The following is an 18,908-nucleotide window of genomic DNA, read 5'->3' as shown; positions in this document are numbered from 1 at the left end:
CCAAGCTGGGTTTAGAAAGGGCAGAGTAACCAGAGATCAAATTGCCAACACTCGTCTGATCATAGAGAAAGCAAGGGAATTCCAGAAAAACATCTATCTCTGTTTCATCAACTACACTAAAGCCTTTGACTGTGTGGATCATAACACATTCTGGAAAGCTCTCAAAGAGATGGGAGTACCAGACCCATCTAGCCTATCTCCTGAGAAAGCTTTCTGCATGTCATGAAGCAACAGTTAGAACCCTGTACAAAACAACTGATTGGTTCAGAATTAAGAAAGGAGTATGACAGGGCTGTCTGCTGTCACCCTGTTTATTTAACCTGTATGCTGAGCACATTATGAGAAATGCCAGGCTGGATGAGTTATAAGCTGGACTGAAGATAGGTGGGAGAAACATCAACAATCTCAGTTAGGCAGCTGATACCACTCTAATGGCAAAAAGTGAAGAGGAACTAAAGAACCTCTTGATCAACCTCTTGATGAGGGTGAAGGAGCAGAGTGATTTAGCTAGCTTAAAACTAAATATTAATAAAACTAAGATCATGGCATCCTGCCCTATTACTACATGGCAAATAGAAGGGGGAAAGGTGGAAGTAATAACAGCTTTCCTTCTCTTGGGCTCTAAAATCACTGCAGATGGTAACTGCAGCCATGAAATCAGAAGATGATTGCTTCTTGGCAGGAAAATTGTGACAAACCTAGATAGTGTGTTGAAAAGCAGACACATTACTCTGCCGACAAAAGGTCTGTATAGTCAAGGCTGTGGTCTCCCCAGTGGTCATGCATGGTTGTGAGAGCTGGATTGTAAAGAAGGCAGAACATCAAAGAGTTGATGCCTTCGAACTGTGGTGCTGGAGGAGACTCCTGAAAGTCCCTTGGACAGCAGGGAGATCAAACCAGTTAATCTTAAGGGAAATCAACCCTGAATACACTTTGGAAGAACTAATGCTGAAGCTGAAGCTCCAGTATTTTGGTCAACTGATGCAAACAGCTGACTCATTAGAAAAGTCCCTGATGCTGGGAAAAGATTGAGGGCAGAAGAAGAGGGTGTCAGAGAATGGGATGCTGGATGGCATCACTGATGCAATGGACATGAACTTGGGCAAACTTCAGGAGATGATGAGAGACAGGGAGGCCTGGCATGCTGCAGTCCCTGGGGTTGCAAAGAGTTGAACACAACTGGACGACTGAACAACAACAAAAAGTAATTAATGGGACTATGTGACAGAGCCTTATATGATCTGTGAAACCTAGAATATTTCCTCTCTGGCATTTTTCAGAAAAGCTTTGCCAATATCTGGTATAAATGATGAACCTGATGTGGGTAGGCCATTAGTTGTTTACTTTTGTTATGCTTCAGAATTTAAAGATCTTAACATGGTGAAGAATGTTTTTAAGTACAGAGACTATAAGGCTTCAAGCATTAGGATAAAAATAGGAGACCTCTTCCCCACCAAATTTCTTGAGTAAAGTTGAACAGGATTGCAAATGACAAGGAAGTAAGCATGATATTTTCAAAGAAAAAAAATTTAATTGCAAAATGACTGGATAATCCAAATACAGGAAACTTTTCCTATTTCATATTCAATAGAACTTGTAATTTTTTTTTTTTTTTCCTTTGAGCCAGTACCTTTACCTTTAGTTTTTAGTAAACATTGTATAATGGTTATATCAAAAAGTATAGATTCTGGAAACTGACAGAAGTAAATTTTAAACTCAACCCCAACTAATTACTACTTTAACCTCATTTTCTGATTTTTAGTTTCTTACCATATGAAGTGGGACTAATATTACCCACTTTGTAGGATTATTGTGAGGGCTTCTCGGGTTGTGCTAGTGATGAATCTACCTGCCAATGAAGGAGTTTCAGGGATGCAGGTTCAATCCCTTGGTTGGGAAGATCCCCTGCAGTAGGAAATGGCAAACTGCTCCTCTGTTCTTGCCTAGAAAACTCCATGGACAGAAGAGCTTGGTGGGCTACAGTGTGTGGGGCCATAAGGTGTTGGACGTGACTGAGCACACACAGGATTGTTGTGAAGATTGTTTTACTGAAGATTGAGTATAAACTCATATAGCACAGTGTCTAGCCAAAAAGCAGGATTTATGTAAATCCTTGTTTCTTCTCCTCTCTACCTCTTCTTTCTGTTTCATGATGTTAAATTCATCAACAGTGAAAGTTAACTTTTAATTTGTGTTTATGGTCACTAAAAGGCTATTTAAAAATCAGTATCGTTTGCAATATTTTGTTTTAAAACGTTATTTAAAAATAACAGATTGATATCAACTGCTCATGTTACTTTCTTTTTTTTGTCTTTTTAGAGTCTGATTGTTGCCAATGGTGGTTTGGGTAATCAAGTGAGTAGGAACCAACTGCTCCCAGTTTTAGAGAAATGTGGATTGGTGGATGCTCTCTTAATGCCGCCTAATAAACCCTACTCATGTGTAAGATACAAAACTGTAGAAGAATCCAAGAAAGCCTATGATACGCTCAATGGCAAAGAAATAGTGGATGATTTAGGACAAAAGATCATCCTGTACTTGAATTTTGTGGAAAAAGGTATGTCATACAGGTATCTTTTTAAAAATGGTTTTTGCTTTTGTGTGAGTTTTCTTTCATATCTAAGTCAAAAGTTTCAGTTGTTGACTTTTGGACATCCCATTTGGGGCTTAAGCAATCTCTCCCCCCCTTCTTTTTTTAATAACATTCTTTAAATGCCTAGTATTGTATAAGTATGGGACTAGTAGTTGAAGGGAGATAATTTAGATATAGCTTATTATTTCTGAGGAGCTGGTCCCACCAAACTAATAATATCTTTATTATATATGTTATTTATTTTGGAACCCTGCTGTCTAATTGTGTTTTTCAGTATTTATTGTTAAGGGTTCAGATTTATTTTACAGTGTCTACCTAGAAGCTTTCAATTAATCACTTAGGAATTAATTGTGATCCAAATGATTGTGTGCCAAGGTTCACAATTATGGAGGAACAGCTTTAGCCACCAAAGATGCGTGAAGCTTTATAGTGGTGATAGTCAGTTGAACTTTCTGTGTTGGTAGAAATATGTTCATATTTTATATCTGTGTTGTCGAGCATGATTCTGTGGAATTTAAAATTTGATTTTATTTAAATAAATTCAGTTAACTAATTTAAATAAAAGTTTGACAGACTGATTTACCAAATTGCTATAGGGGTTATTCCATCTTTTCACCACTGACCCATGGAAATGAAGTATATTGAGATGAACTTTGATGTTTAAACATCTCATCTCCTGCTATTATATTCATTTGCTACCTGTTTAGGCAGTTAAACAGTTTTGTCTAGATATGCTGTGGGTAAGTAAGTGAGTGTATGTCAAAATTATGTTTTTTAAAATAAGACTCAAAGGAAATTTTAAATAACTCTATTAAAGATATGTTTTGTAAGTTATGATTCTCAGTGTCTATATGTACTTAATTTTAAATCTGACTTAAGCTTTCAGATTTTGCAAAGCAGATTGTTGTCATATTTTGTTTTTGTGGTCAGTTTTTTAAAATTATGTGGTTTAAAAATAAATCTTAATCAGAGAATATTATCGTTAGGTTTTCCTCCAGCATGTTGAACAATGTAAGAAATTGCATGAAATGAATTTTGGGATGATTTTTATTTGAAATCCTGTATTAGATCCAGAGGTTTTCTTTTTTTTTTAATTGAAGTATAGTTGACTTACAGTGTTGTGTTAGTTTCTGGTATATAGCAAGGTGATTCAGTTAATATATATGTGATATATTTTACACTATGATTTACTATGGGATACTGAATATAGTTTCCTGTGCTACACAGTAGGACCTTGTTGTTTATCCATTTTATGTGCAGTAGCTTGCATCTGGTAACCCCACCAAACTCACAAACCATGCCTCTCCTACTTCCCTGCCCTTGGCAAGCAACCAAAAATCTGCTCTCTATATCTGTAAGTCTGTTTCTGTGTTGTAAATAAGATCATATGTGTCATATTTTAGATTACATATATAAGAGATATCATATGGTATTTGTCTCTCTCTTTCTCACTTACCTTAGAATGATAATCTCTGTTTCGATCCATGTTGCTACAGATGGCATTCTTTCATTTTTTATGGCTGAGTAGTATTCCGTTGTGTGTGTGTGTATGTGTGTGTGTGTGTGTGTATACACATACATCTTCTTTATCCATTCATCTGTCGATGGGCATTTATGTTTCTTCCATGTCTTGGCTGTTGTAAATAATGCTACTGGGAACATTGGTGTGTGTGTGTATCTTTTTGAATTATAGTTTTGTCCAGATGTATGCCCAGGAGTGGAATTTCTGGGACATATAGCTACTCTAGATTTTTGAGAAACCACCATACTGTTATTTCACATTTTTCTATTACTTGACCATAGAAGCAAAAATGAATATTTAAATTTTATATTAAGTTTTTAGAATCTGGTTTGTTTATGGAGGGGCATACTGTAGATATGAGAAAAGTGGCCTGATTGTGTTCAAACAAAATACTTGAGTAAATACTGTTGTATTTGCTGTTGGTAATTGCAGTGGATAAAATGTACCATGACTTTTATCTTAGCCTTAATTTTTATATTTTTAATATGTTGTGTGCTGGGCTCCCTTTGGCAGCACACATACTGATATGTTATATGCCTCTCAACATTATTATTTCTAAAAATGAGGCTTAGAATGTTGACTAAAAAAAAAACAGTCATAACCTAGAAATTAACAGTTATGTTTTATTTTGTGGGAATGTTTAGGACTTCAAGCCCAGGAGACAGCATCTCAAGTAGTCCTGAGAAGCTGCTTTGAGGCAGTGGGGGAAGCAGTCAAGTTATGCAGGAGTTTGCAATACAGTGGGGCAGGTAGTCTGAATGTCAAAGATTACTGTTAATTAGGGAAAAATCATATATCTTTCAAGTCAAGGAATTTAACACTTTTCTAAGTTTAGAAAGATGCAAGCGTCTGGGTATATTGAAATAATTTCTTCCATGTGTACCTCACTTGTGTGGGGCCAGAATCCTGTTTCTTGACTTTAAAAAAAAAATTAACTATTTTAATTGAAGGATATTACTTTACAGTATTGGGATGGTTTTTGCCATACGTCGACATGAGTCAGCTACAGGTGCACATGTGTCCGCCCATCCTGAACCCCGCACCCATCTCCCTCCTTACCCTATCTCTCTGGGTTGTCCCAGAGCACTGACTTTGGGTGCCCTGCTCCATGCATTGAACTTGCATGGTCATCTATTTTACATATGGTAATATACATGTTTCAGTGCTATTCTCTCAAATTATCCCACTTTCGCCTTCTCCCACAGAGTCCAAAAGTCTGTTCTTTACATCGGTGTCTGTTTTGTTGCCTTGCATATAGGATCGTCATTACCATCTTTGTAAATTCCATATATATGTGTTGTTATACTGAATTGGTGTTTCTCTTTCTCACTTACTTCACTCTGTATGATAGATTCCAGTTTATCCACCTCATTAGAACTGACTCAAATGTCTTCCCTTTTATAGTTGCATAATATTGCATTGTGTATATGTACCACAATTTCCTTAACCATGCATCTGCCAATGGACATCTTGGTTGCTTTCATGTCCTACCTATTGTAAACAGTGCTGCAGTGAACATTGGGGTACATGTGTCTCTTTCAAATCTGGTTTCCTTGGTGTGTATGCCCAGCACTGGGCATACACAGTTCTATTTGCAGTCTTATAGGGAATCTCAATATGGTTCTCCATAGTGGCTGTACCAGTATGCATTCCCACTAACAGTGTAAGAGGGTTCCCTTTACTCCACACCCTCTCCAACATTTACTGTTTGTAGACATTTTGATGGTGGTCATTCTGACTGGCATGAGATGATACCTCATTATGGTTTTGATTTGCGTTTTTCTAATAATGAGTGATGTTGAGCATCTTTTCATGTGTTTATTAGCCATCTGTATGTCTTCTTTGGAGAAATGTCTGTTTAGTTCTTCGGCCATTTTTTGGTTGGGTTATTTGTTTTTCTGGTATTGAGTTGCATGGGCTGCTTGTATATTTTGGAGATTAATTCTTTGTCAGTTGTTTCATTTGCTGTTGTTTTCTTTTATTCTGAAGACTGCCTTTTCACATTGCTTATAGTTTCCTTCATTTGCAAAAGCTTTTAAGTTTAGTTAGGTTCCATTTGTTTATGTTTGTTTTTATTTCCATTACTCTGGGAGGTGGGACATAGAGGATCTTCTTGTGGTTTAAGTGTTCTGTCTATATTTTCCTCTAAAAGTTTTATAGTTTCTGGTGTTACATTTAGATCTTTAATCCATTTTGAAGTTAATTTTGTGTATGGTGTTAGAAAGTGTTCTAGTTTCATTCTTTTACACATGGTTGACCAGTTTCCCCAGCACCACTTGCTAGAGAGATGACTGTCTTTTCTCAATTGTATGTTTTTGCCCCCTTTGTCAAAAATATAAGGTGTCCAGGAGTGCATGGATGTATCTCTGGGCTTTCTATTTTGTTCCATTGATCTATATTTCTGTCTTTGTGCCAATACCATACTGTGTTGATGATTGTAGCTTTGTAATATAGTCTGAATTCAGGCAGGTTGATCCCTCCAGTTCCATTCTTCTTTCTCAAGATTGCTTTGGCTATTTGAGGTTTTTTGTGTTTCCATACAAATTGTGAAATTATTTGTTCTAGTTCTGTTGAAAATACCATTGGTAGCTTTATAGGAATTGCATTGAATCTATAGATTGCTTTGGGTAGTGTACTCATTTTCTCTGCATTGATTCTTCCAATCCACGAACATGGTATATTTCTCAATCTATTTGTGTCATCTTTGATTTCTTTCATCATTGTTTTATAGTTTTCTATATATAGGTCTTTTGTTTCTTTAGGTAAATTTATTCCTAAATATTTTATTCTTTTCATTGCAGTGGTGAATGGGATTGTTTCCTTAATTTCTCTTTCTGTTTTTTCATTGTTAGTGTATAGGAATTCAAGTGATATCCATGTATTAATTTTATATCCTGCAACTTTACTATATTAATTGATTAGCTCTAGTAATTTTCCAGTGGCATCTTTAGGGTTTTCTATATAGAGAACCATGTCATCTGCAAACAGTGAGAGTTTTACTTCTTTTCCAATTTGGATTCCTTTTATTTCTTCTTCTCTGATTGCTATGGCTAGGCCTTCCAAAACTATGTTGAAAAGTAGCTGTGAGAGTTGGCACCCATTTTTCCTCATTTTAGAGAAAATCCTTTTAGTTTTTCACCATTGAGGATAATGTTCACTGTGGGTTTGTTGTATGTGGCTTTCATTATGTTGAGGTATGTTCCTTCTATTCCTGCTTTCTGGACAGTTTTTTTTTTTTTTTAATTCATAAATGGGTTTCTCTGCATCTGTTGAAATAATCATATGGCTTTTATCTTTCATTTTGTTAATGTATATCACATTGATTGATTTGTGAATATTGAAGAATCCTTGCATCCCTGGAACAAAGCCTGCTTGGTCATGATGTATGATCTTTTTAATATGCTGGTGGATTCTGTTTGGTAGAGTTTTGTTGAGGATTTTGCATCTATGTTCATCAGTGATATTGGCTTGGAGTTTTCCTCTTTTTTTTTTATTTTTGTGGCATCTTTGTCTGGTTTTGGTATTAGGGTGATGGTGGCCTCATAGAATGAGTTTGGGAGTTTACCTTCCTCTGCAATATGCTGGAAGAGTTTGAGTAGGATAGGTGTTAGCTCTTTACATTTTTGGTAGAATTCACCTGTGAAGCCATCTGATCCTGGGCTTTTGTTTGTTGGAAGGTTTTTGATTACAGTTTCTATTTCTGTGCTCATAATTGGTCTGTTCAGATTTTCTATTTCTTCCTGGTTCAGTTTTGGAAGGTTATACTTTTTTAAGAATTTTTCCATTTCTTCCAAGTTGTCCATTTTATTCACAAATAGTTGATCATAGTAGTCTCTTATGATCGCTTGTATTTCTGTATTGTCTGTTGTGATATCTCCAGTTTTATTTCTAATTTTGTTGATTTGATTCTTCTTCCTTTTTTCATTGATGAGTATGTCTAACGGTTTGTCTATTTTGTCTATTTTTTGGTTGTTGTTCTTTTCTAGTTGCTTATGTGTAAAGTTAGGTTGCTTATTTGATGTTTCTCTTGTTTCATGAGGTAGGCTTGTATTGCTATGAACCTCCCTCTTAGCATTGCTTTTATTGAATCCCATACGTTTTGGACTGTTGTGTTGTCATTATCATTTGTTTCTATGCATATTTTTATTTCCTTTTTGACTTCTTCCATTACTGTTGGTTATTCAGAAGCATGTTGTTTAGCTTCTTTATGTTTGTGTTTTTTATAGGTTTTTTTTTTCCTGTAGTTGTTATCTAATGTTACTGCATTGTGATCAGAAAAGATGCTTGAAACAATTTCAAGTTTTTAAAATTTACCAAGGCTAGATTTTAGCCCTAGGATATGATCTGTCCTGGAGAATGTTCCGTGTGCATTTGAGAAAAAGGCAAAATCCATTGTTTTGGGGTGAAATGCCCTGTAGATATCGGTTAGGTCTAACTGGTCCATTGCATAGTTTGAAGCTTGTGTTTCTTTGCTAATTTTCTGTTTGGCTGATATATCCATAGGTGTAAGTGGGGTATTAAATTCCCCCACTATTATTGTGTTACTGTTAATTTCTCCTTTCATACTTGTTAGCATTTGCCTTACATTATTCAGGTGCTCCTATGTTCAGTGCATATGTATTTATAATTGCTACATCTTTTTCTTGGATTGGTCTCTTGATCATTATGTAGTGTTTTTCTTTGTCTCTTATCATGGTTTTTATTTCAAAGTCTATTTTATCTAATATGAGTATTGCTACTCCTGCTTTCTTTTGGTCTCCATTTGCATGAAATATCATCTTCCAGCCTCTCACTTTCAATCTGTATGTGTCCCTAGGTTTGATGTGGGTCTCTTGTAGACAGCACATATAGAGGTTTTGTTTTTGTATCCATTTGGCCAGTCTTCGTCTCTTGGTTGAAGCATTTAACCCATTTACGTATAAGGTAAATTATTGATAAATGTGATCCTGTTACCATTTACTTTGTTATTTGGGGTTCGTTTTTATAAACCTTCTCTGTGTTTTCTGTCTAGAGAAGATTCTTTAGCATTTGTTGAAGAGCTGGTTTGGTGGTGCTGAATTGTCTCAGCTTTTGCTTGTCTGTAAAGCTTTTGAATTCTCCTTCATATCTGAATGAGATCCTTGCTGGGTAGAGTAATCTTGGTTGTAGGTTCTTCTCTTTCATCACTTTAAGTATGCCCTGCCATTCCGTTCTAACCAGAAGAGTTTCCTTTGAAAGATCAGCTGTTATCCTTATGGGGATCCCCTTGTGTATGATTTATTGCTTTTCCCTTGCTGCTTTTAATATTTGCTCTTTGTGTATAATTTTTGTTAGTTTGATTAATATGTGTCTTGGGGTATTTTGCCTTGGGTTCATCCTGTTTGGGATTCTCTGGGTTTCTTGGCTATTTCCTCCCCCATTTTAGGGAAGTTTTCAACCATTATTTCCTCAAGTATTTTCTCATGCCCTTTCTTTTTGTCTTCTTCTGGAATATGTATGATTCAGCTGTTGGGGCGTTTAACATTGTCCCAGTGGTCTCTGAGGTTGTCCTCATTTCTTTATATTTTTCTCTCTATTCTTAATTTATTTCCACCATTCTATCTTCCACCTCACTTTTCCTCTCTTCTGTCTCAGTTATTCTACTGTTGGTTTCCTCCAGAGTGTTTTTAATCTTAGTTATTGCATTGTTCATTATTGATTGACTCTTCTTTGTTTCTCCTAGGTCCTTGTTAAACATTTCTTGCATCTTCTCGATCCTTGTCTCTAGTCTATTTATCTTTAACTCCATTTTGTTTACAAAATTTTGGATCATCTTTACTGTAATTATTCTGAATTCTTTTTCAGATAGATTCCCTGTTTACGTCTTTTATGTTTGGTTTGGTGGGGTTTTATCATGTTTCTTCACCTGCTGGAGATTTCTCTGTTTTCATTTTGCTTAGCTGGCTGTGTTTGGGGTGCCCTTTCTGCAGTCTGGAAGGTTGTGGTTCCTCTTAATTGTGGAGTCTGCTCACTGTGGGTGAGGTTGGACCAGTAGCTTGTCAAGGTTTCTTGGGTGGGAGAACCTGTGTCTGTATTCTGGTGGTTGGAGCTGGATCTCTTCTCTCCAGAGTGCAGTGAGATGTTCAGTACTAGTTTTGGGTTGACTATGGGTTTGGTATGGCTTCAGGCCACCCATCTTTTAATGTTCAGGGTTGTGTTCCTGTTTTGCTGGAGAATTAGTGTGGTGTCTTGAACTGAAACTTGCTGGCTTTTGGTGGAGCTTGGTTTCAGTGTAGGTATGGAGTCTTTTGGGTGGGCTCTTGTCTATTAATGTTCCCTGAGTCAGGAATTCTCTGATGTTCTAAAGTTTTGGAGTTGAGCCTCCTGCCTCTGGGTTTCTTTCCCAGTCTTACTATAGCCTCACGACTTCTCCATCCATACAGCATAGAAGATAAAACCCCCAGGTTAATGGTGAAACAACTCTGAACAGCCAGAAACCCACAGAAAATTTCACAGAGTTGTAGAGAGGAGGGAGGAGGGAGACAGAGGTAACCAGGAGGAGAAAAGGAAAGAGACAAAAGTGGAGAGAGCAGTCAAGCCAGTAATAAAGTCCCTAAGTCCTCTCCACAGCCAGGAATACCCAGAGAAATTCATAGTTATATAGAGAAGAGAAGAAGGAGGAGGGTGATAGAGGTGACCAGGAGGAGAAAAGGGAATAGTCAAAAGGGGAGAGAGCTGTCAAGCCAGTAATTAAATCCTTAAGTGCTCTCCACAGCCAGGGACACCCAGAGCGATTCACAGGGTTGTATAGAGAAGGAGGAGGGTGATAGAGGTGACCAGGAGGAGAAAAGTGAGAGTCAAAAGGGGAGAGAGCTATCAAGCCAGTAATCAAATGTCTAAGTGAAAATGGATATTGAAGATTAGACTCTTAAAGACAGAAAATTAATAATAAATATCAAAAAGCAAAGATTAAAAACTTAGACTAGAGGTTAAACTCCCAAAGATCCAGTATAGAAAATACAAAATTGATCACAAAAATTAAGATATGTATGGAATTTGTTTAAAGAAACTAGTTTCTTTCTTTCTTTTTTTTTTAGAAAGGTGACAGTAGGCTATAAAAATGAAAGTTAAAGGAGTAATAAAGAATTCAAATTTTCCAAAATTGAAAAGTGATAATAGTAAAAATATATGTAGGGATTTCTATGGAGCTGTTGTGGGCACTGTGGGTTCAGTTCTGTGTCAGATTGTCCCTTGGTCTGGCTTGTACTTGTCCTCAAGGTCTGTAGCTGCCCCCAAAATACACAGTATCAGCATTAACTTCAGGGCTTTAATTTGTTGCACCTGTCACTTCCAGGGTTGCTGCCCCTTCTTTGTTTATTTTGGCTTCCTCTGTTTGCAAGTCTCTTCAGTGTCTTACTTTTTGCCCTGACATGAGGGGTGAAGATGGCCACTTATTTTGGCTCACTGTTCAGTTGTGCTGTGGAGAGGGAGGAACATTGCAAACAAATACTGCTGGCATGTGTGGGCAATGCTCACATTGGAGGGACCATCCTGGGTTTGCCACAGCCCAAGGTGCTGTCTACTTTCTGGGTTCACACTGCTCAGGCTCCAGGGTGCTCCGTGAGGTCCTGTCCCAAGTGGACCCTGTGTTTTGTGCACTTCCCAAGTCTAAGCCTCTCAGGTTCTTGGGTGCCCCACAAGGGCACAGGCCCAGATGGGCTGTCTGTTTAGTGCTCATCCCAGGTCCAAGCTGCTCAGGTGACCAGTGCTTGGCGAGCCCACTGTCCCAGGTGGGCCATGCATCTTAACCATCTCCTTGGTCCCTGCTGCTTGGTTTCCTGTGTGTGCTATGAGGGCCTAGTCCCAGGTGTCCCGTGTGTCTCCTCTGGGAAGCTGATCTCAGGCTGTGACACTCTTGGTGGATGTGAATCTTCCAGGATCCCAGGAAGACGTGGTTAGCTGGCAGCCTGTTTACAGGTTGGTGGAAGATGCAGTCTCTTGGGCCAACATTGCAGCGGCCCCTTGCCTTGTGACTCTGGCTATCGCACACCTGCCTTTCTGCCTCCGGGGAAGGAGGGCCCTAAATAGCAGCTAGCTTCCTCTCCTTTGGTATTTGCTAGGATGCAGTCTTTTGTTCTGTGAAGGCACCAGGTGTTACCACGTGTCATTAGAGCCTTTTGTAGGAAATGTCCTTTTTTTTCCCATCTCTCTGGCGATCCCATAGTTTGGGTTGCTATGTCATATTAGCCTACTCAGATTGTTCTCAGGTCATCCAAGCCTGATATCTATCCTAAGAACCGATGATACAGCCTGTGCCTCTCTGCCCAGCCCCCACTCGCTAGTGGCAGATGCGAGTATCTCAGCCACTTCTCCGCTGGTAGTTGTGGTTAAGTGTGTATTCTGTGGGTTTCTTTTTTTTTTTTTTTCCAGTTATGCTCCAGCTGAGACTCCACAGCTCCCCACTGACACACCTGTGAGAGTGTTTCCTATTGAGTGGAAGCTTTTCCTTCTTCACGACTCCCTCCCTGGGACAGGTCTCCATCTCTAAATCTTCTGTCTCTGTTTTCATCTTTTATCTTTTGTCCTACCTCCTTTTGAAGACATTGGGCTACCTTTATGGGTGTCTGGTGTCCTTTGCCAGTGTTGAGAAGTTGCTATGTGGAAGTTTCTCCATTCAAATGATCTTTTGATGAATTTGTTGGGAGAAAGTGGTCTCCTCATCCTGTTCCTCTGCCATCTTGGAATCACCCCGTTTCTTGATTTTATTATATCCCTAGTTCTTCATTCTCCATAGGGAGTGGTGACAGCTGACAGTTGCTGAATTAAAGGCATTATCCTCTCTTTTGGGTGCCCTCTGGGCTCAGCAATTTATGTTTGGAGGCCTGAAATCACTGATGGTTGTTACATCCTTGATTACTGATATGGCAGGGAATACTCCATTTTACAGTCCCTGCCCGTGGTCGGAAATTTGACCAATATTTGAGAGACATTTCATGACCATTTTTTGTCCTGTGGTACTTGGCGGACCATCCTAGATTGGACCAAAGTTCTTTCTTGTTGATATGTCACTTCTGGTAATTTCCAGATTAGACTCATTGACAGATAACAAAAGATTCTCTGGATCCTCTATCTTTTAACCTATTAGGATCCATGAGATCTTTTACCTTGCCTGCTTCCTCCCACACCTAGGATCACACTATCACAATTACTGATGGCATATAGAACTACATTTTTGACCAGTTGCTTGAAGTTATGTAGTCATCATTATATTTGTTGCATGCTTGGTTACATACTGAAAGAGACAAAAATCTTATAAGTAATGTAGTTAGTAACATTGACAAAGTCATAGTGTAACAGAGAGATAAAGGTATAAACAATTTGGAAACAGAGAACAAGCTAAAGAACAAATTATTTATAACTAGTTGTAATCAAGTTGTATAACTAGTTGTAATCAAGTTGCAATAACCATCAAGTCCATAGGAAAGGCAGCTGGAGAAGCCAAATCTTGGCAAGGTCGACTAAGCGTCTTCACTTTCACTTTTCACTTTTCATGCATTGGAGAAGGAAATGGCAACCCACTCCAGTGTACTTGCTTGGAGAATCCCAGGGATGGGGGAGCCTGGTGGGCTGCCATCTATAGGGTTGCACAGAGTTGGACATGACTGAAGTGACTTCGCAGCAGCAGCAGCAGGCAGAGAGAAAAATATAAATGTTTTATCTTTGTTTACAAAGGCATTCTTTATCAACATTTTGTAGGTCACAGCATAAAAAAAAAGTTTACTGGAAAACAGATTGAAGTTAGTATGTTCTGAAGTCAGTTACAAATCACATTTATCAGTTCAATCTGTATGAAGTAAGCAGATTTTCCATTACAGTTTGTAATTTGTTATGCAATTAAGTAGCATTAAGCATATCAGAAACACGTTTGTTTAAAAATTCTTTCTGTGTCTTCTTGAAAATCTTTATTGTGTAAAGGCAGTGCAAAATTATGATAGTCTGTAAAGGACAAAACTTAAAATAGCATGGTTATAGAGTTGAGTACAATGTAATTAGGAAACTTGGATATTTCTGCAACATGTAACATGTTAGTATAATCACTACAGTTATGACTGATAACGTTATATCAGGACATACCAGATGTTAGGGATGTCATATAAATTTTGGAATATCTGTATTAATGATATTTATCCATACACTACAACCTAAAGTTCACATTCAATCACTTGACAATGTTTTCGAGTTGGGGCTTCTCTGGTGGCTCAGATAGTAAAGAATCTGCATAAAATGTGGGAGACCTGGGTTCAATCCCTGGGTTGGGAAGATAAAAATACCAAATAGACTTAGTTTAATATTCATCTCTGAGATGTCTCAAAGACTTTTCTTCAAAGCATCCATCCCAGAGTTAGCTGGAGACTAAAAGAGCTTTAGTTAGATTTTGATATTTGGGAAGTTTGTTAGAAATATCATAAAGGTTTTAAAGCACAACAGGATCATAGGTCACTGAAACAATACCTGTTCATTTAACCAAAGTCACAAAAACTATTAAAAGAAAATAAATATAGATCATTTAAGGGCGCAGAAACTCACACAATCTATTATAAAAGGAGCACTTTTAACAAATTAAATTCCAGTCCTATACTAGCTCACTTGAAGTCCACTTACTCAACAACTTCAATCTAAATTTGGTTAATCCTGACTGTGTACAGAACTTTTTCTTCAGCGTTGGTTTCCACAATCTCTGATCACTTTCTGTATCTATCCTGTGTCTCATTTTCCACCCAAATGAAATTAACCAGCTCATACTTTTTTTTTCAATAAAATGTAATTCTATTTCTCATACCTTTTTAATGAAATCATACATTCTACTTCTTATTGTGTACTGAAATGTTACTGTGTTATTCACTTTAACTACATGTTTAAATTAGAATCCTCAACTCTTAAAGCCTTGATTTTTAGTAAAGCTAACAAGCAATTGATGAAAGTGAAAGAGGAGAGTGAAAAAGTTGGCTTAAAGCTCAACATTCAGAAAACGAAGATCATGGCATCTGGTCCCATCACTTCATGGGAACTAGATGGAGAAACAGTGGAAACAGTGTCAGACTTTATTTTTTGGGGCTCCAAAATCACTGCAGATGGTGACTGCAGCCATGAAATTAAGAGACGCTTACTCCTTGGAAGAACAGTTATGAACGACCTAGATAGCATATTCAAAAGCAGAGACATTACTTTGCCGACTAAGGTCCGTCTAGTCAAGGCTATGGTTTTTCCAGTGATCATATATGGATGTGAGAGTTGGACTGTGAAGAAGGCTGAGCGCTGAAGAATTGATGCATTTGAACTGTGGTGTTGGAGAAGACTCTTGAGAGTCCCTTGGACTGCAAGGAGATCCAACCAGTCCATTCTGAAGGAGATCTGCCCTGGAATTTCTTTGAAAGGAATGATGCTGAAGCTGAAACTCGGGTACTTTGGCCAGCTCATGCGAAGAGTTGACTCATTGGAAAAGACTTTGATGCTGGGAGGGATTGGGGGCAGGAGGAGAAGGGGATGACAGAGGATGAGATGGCTGGATGGCATCACTGACTCGATGGACGTGAGTCTGAGTGAACTCTGGGATTTGGTGATAGACAGGGAGGCCTGGTGTGCTGCGATTCATGGGGTCGCAGAGTCGGACACGACTGAGCAACTGAACTGAACTGAACAAGCAATTATGAACTGTCCTCAAATTGACAGTGAAAGTGGCTCAGTTGTGTCAGACTCTTTTTGACCCCATGTACTATACAGTCCATGGAATTCTCCAGGCCAGAATACTGGAGTGGATAGCCTTTCCCTTCTCTAGGGGATCTTCCCAACCCAGGGATTGAACCCAGGTCCCCATTGCCGGCAGATTCTTTACCAGCTGAGCCACAAGGGAAGTCCAAGAACACTGGAGTGTGTAGCCTATCCCTTCTCCAGCAGATCTTCCCAACCCAGGAATTGAACCAGGGTCTCCTGCATTGCAGGCAGATTCTTTACCAACTGAGCTATCAGGGAAGCATTTTATAAATTGGTGAGCATAAACACCAGTGATAATTTTTAAAAACATTTGTTTTCTCATAGAGAACATCTCAGGTGATATGAAACATTTTCAACAATATTTCCAACTACCTTTAGTTTTTCTATTTAGTAATTGATGTCTCAGTATCTTTTTAGCTATTTAATAAACTTTCATCACTTAAATTAACACAGTTCTAGAACTTTAAGTTACCAGATATCTGGAAAGATCATTTTAAGTGGATATTTCTAAAATAGAATTACTGTAAAGTTTTTATACCAAAGTTCTTATTTCATTTACTTTTACGTTAAAGTTATTTCATGTCAAGTTATTTTTCTTGCAAGAGATCTAGTAAGGTCTTATTTATTAAACCTAGGTTAGGTACAATAATCTTAACATGTCTTAATTAGATCAACAATCTTAAACATCAGTATCAGATATCAACCTAATAGTGAATATTTCCCAGTTCACATGGACCTGAAAGTCGTCTTTGCCATTTTAAATATAAGTGCTTTTTATTAAAATTAAGTAGAACTATTTATAAACTTAATTTTGATAGTGCTTTCTAGAAGTAGAGATATCTCATATGTATAATGTGTACACAGACATAAACAGGCAAACTAGAGATCTCATGGCTTTACTAAAAGCTTAGATATAAACCACATGTAACAATATAAACTTACTAGTTTACAAACAGAATACATTAAGATTGCTTGCTCAGATGACTAAGGCTTGTTATCTGTAAGTTTGGCTAAGGGAGCATTTCCAGTGGTTTGAATTTTAAAACTGCCATTTTTTTCCCCTTTGTTTTAGGTTTTGTGTGCCTGAGTTAATTGGGCTCAGTCTCAGGTCCTCATGGCCTGTATTCACATTCTGGTTTTAGAGATTTGGAAGAGAAAGACAGTTGTTTTTAGCTCCACGAAGAACAGTTCTGTCACCTAAAGTTACTGAAATCAGTGACAAGGTTTTAACTGGACTGAAATGTATTTTACAAAGTTCTGTGTTCTATAATTTCAGAATTTAATTTATCATGCCCTTAAAGGTTTGCATAAAACATTCAGCAAAGACTATTCTGAGTTTATGAGTTAAACCGAAGCAAAATCACTAGTTTTATTTTTATTACCCTTTGCATGTTCATTCCCAGTTTTTGCTTATTTGTGTGGCTCAGGCAACTGCTGGTTAGTACAGTTAGTCAGTGGCACCCCACTCCAGTACTCTTGCCTGGAAAATCCCATGGATGGAGGAGCCTGGAAGGCTGCAGTCCATGGGGTCACTACGAGTCGGACACGACTGAGCGACTTCACTTTCACGCATTGAAGAAGGGAAAGGCCCCACTCCAGTGTTCTTGCCTGGAGAATCCCGGGGATGGGGGAGCCTGGTGGGCTGCTGTCTATGGGGTCGCACAGAGTTGGACACGACTGAAGTAGCTTAGCAGCAGCAGCGGTAGCAATCTGTGTGCCTTGTCTTATAATACCACACAGGGAAATTATTCCCTAATGGAACATGCCTATTTCACAGTTTAAGCAAAAGAGATGTGACCGTTTTGTACAAAGAAACTAAAGCCCTTTGTTTAAGGTTTTACCAGTCCAGCTTTTAACTTTAACTGTGTTTGCAGTGAAGAGCCCCCTCAATTTCCAGGGTGAGATTTTCTCCAATTTCCGATCAAGTAAACACTTGTAAGTTTTGTAACATACATTTGCCCAGCTAGGGTACTGGAACTCTGTCTTTCCTTTTTATTTTGAAACCTTGGTTTCCCATTTTGAAGTCAGTTTGTCAAGATAAAATTGCTAATGAGGATCATGTGGCAGACCAGCGTGTGCTGCTTGAATGCTTCGTCTTCTGGTTTTGCCTCAGAGTTGTTTCAGCCCCCTCTTATGTGCCTTGGGTATCCCAGTGAAGTATAAGACTTCCATAAGTGCTCAAATTGTGGAATGGCTAATTCTTATGCACGTCTCTGGTTGAGCAGATTGTTAATTATGTGAGTGGGTTTCCCTGTAAGTGCAGCCTTGTGCACCTACAGACCTAGAGGTCTGCCTCTTCCACTCCTGCAAGGTTCTGTCACCTGAGAAAGCCATCGCTGGCTGGAAGGAAGAGTCCCTTCGGAGCTCAGAAGTTCTCATAAGATTTTTATTTTGACATACTCTGTTAAGGTAAACCAAATCAAGGAAAAACAAGCCAGTCTTACCCCTAATAACTCAGTCTTACCTTACTCAGTGTTTAACTGAGCAAAGTCTCTCAACTGAGGCTATCTATTCAGTATCCAAACTGAGCCTTCCCAGTGCCTTAACACTGAGGGTTCCCTGCTGGAGCAGAATCTTCCTAGTCCTCTGACTGAGGGTATCCCACCCTGTGTCTAAACTGAGCAGCCAGGTACACCTTGAAACCAAGTTTCAAGGATAACTTTTTCCCCCACTGAATAAAACTTAGGATCATCAGCCAATAATGGGAAATCCTAGAACCAGGAGAGACTCACCCAGATTCATCTGGACTGGCTGAGCAGGCTAATGGGCAAAGGAATCAGGCACTGGATCTCTGTAGAGTCCAGGTGAAGAAGAGGAATCTGCTCTGGTTCCCTTGTCCGTCAGTCAAGTGTCAACTAAAAAAATTAGTCACGGCCTGAAAGCAGAGAGTTGTTTTATTCAGTGAGAATTCTTTGGACTTCAAGCCCAGGAGGCAGCATCTCAAGTAGCCCTCAAAGCTCTGCTTTGACGAGGTTGGGGAAGCAGTCAGGTTATAGAAAAGTTTGCAACAAAGAGGGGCAGGTAGTCTGGACATAAAAGATTGTTAATTAAGGAAAACCACGT

The 18,908-nt window shown here is 38.5% G+C and overlaps 1 protein-coding gene across 1 annotated transcript in view; it reads left to right on the top strand.

Moving 5' to 3' along the window:
- The window catches only part of ALKBH8 (alkB homolog 8, tRNA methyltransferase), a 119,326-nt gene that overhangs the window by 11,147 nt on the left and 89,271 nt on the right, over positions 1–18,908 (top strand). The window contains exon 3 of the mRNA XM_052653219.1: positions 2,320–2,557. Coding sequence (XP_052509179.1) covers positions 2,320–2,557 — 238 coding nt within the window. The remainder of the gene's footprint in view (positions 1–2,319; positions 2,558–18,908) is intronic.

This window comes from Budorcas taxicolor, chromosome 15, assembly GCF_023091745.1.
Source record: "Budorcas taxicolor isolate Tak-1 chromosome 15, Takin1.1, whole genome shotgun sequence".
Taxonomy (NCBI): domain Eukaryota; kingdom Metazoa; phylum Chordata; class Mammalia; order Artiodactyla; family Bovidae; genus Budorcas; species Budorcas taxicolor.
This window is presented reverse-complemented; position numbering and strand designations above follow the sequence as displayed.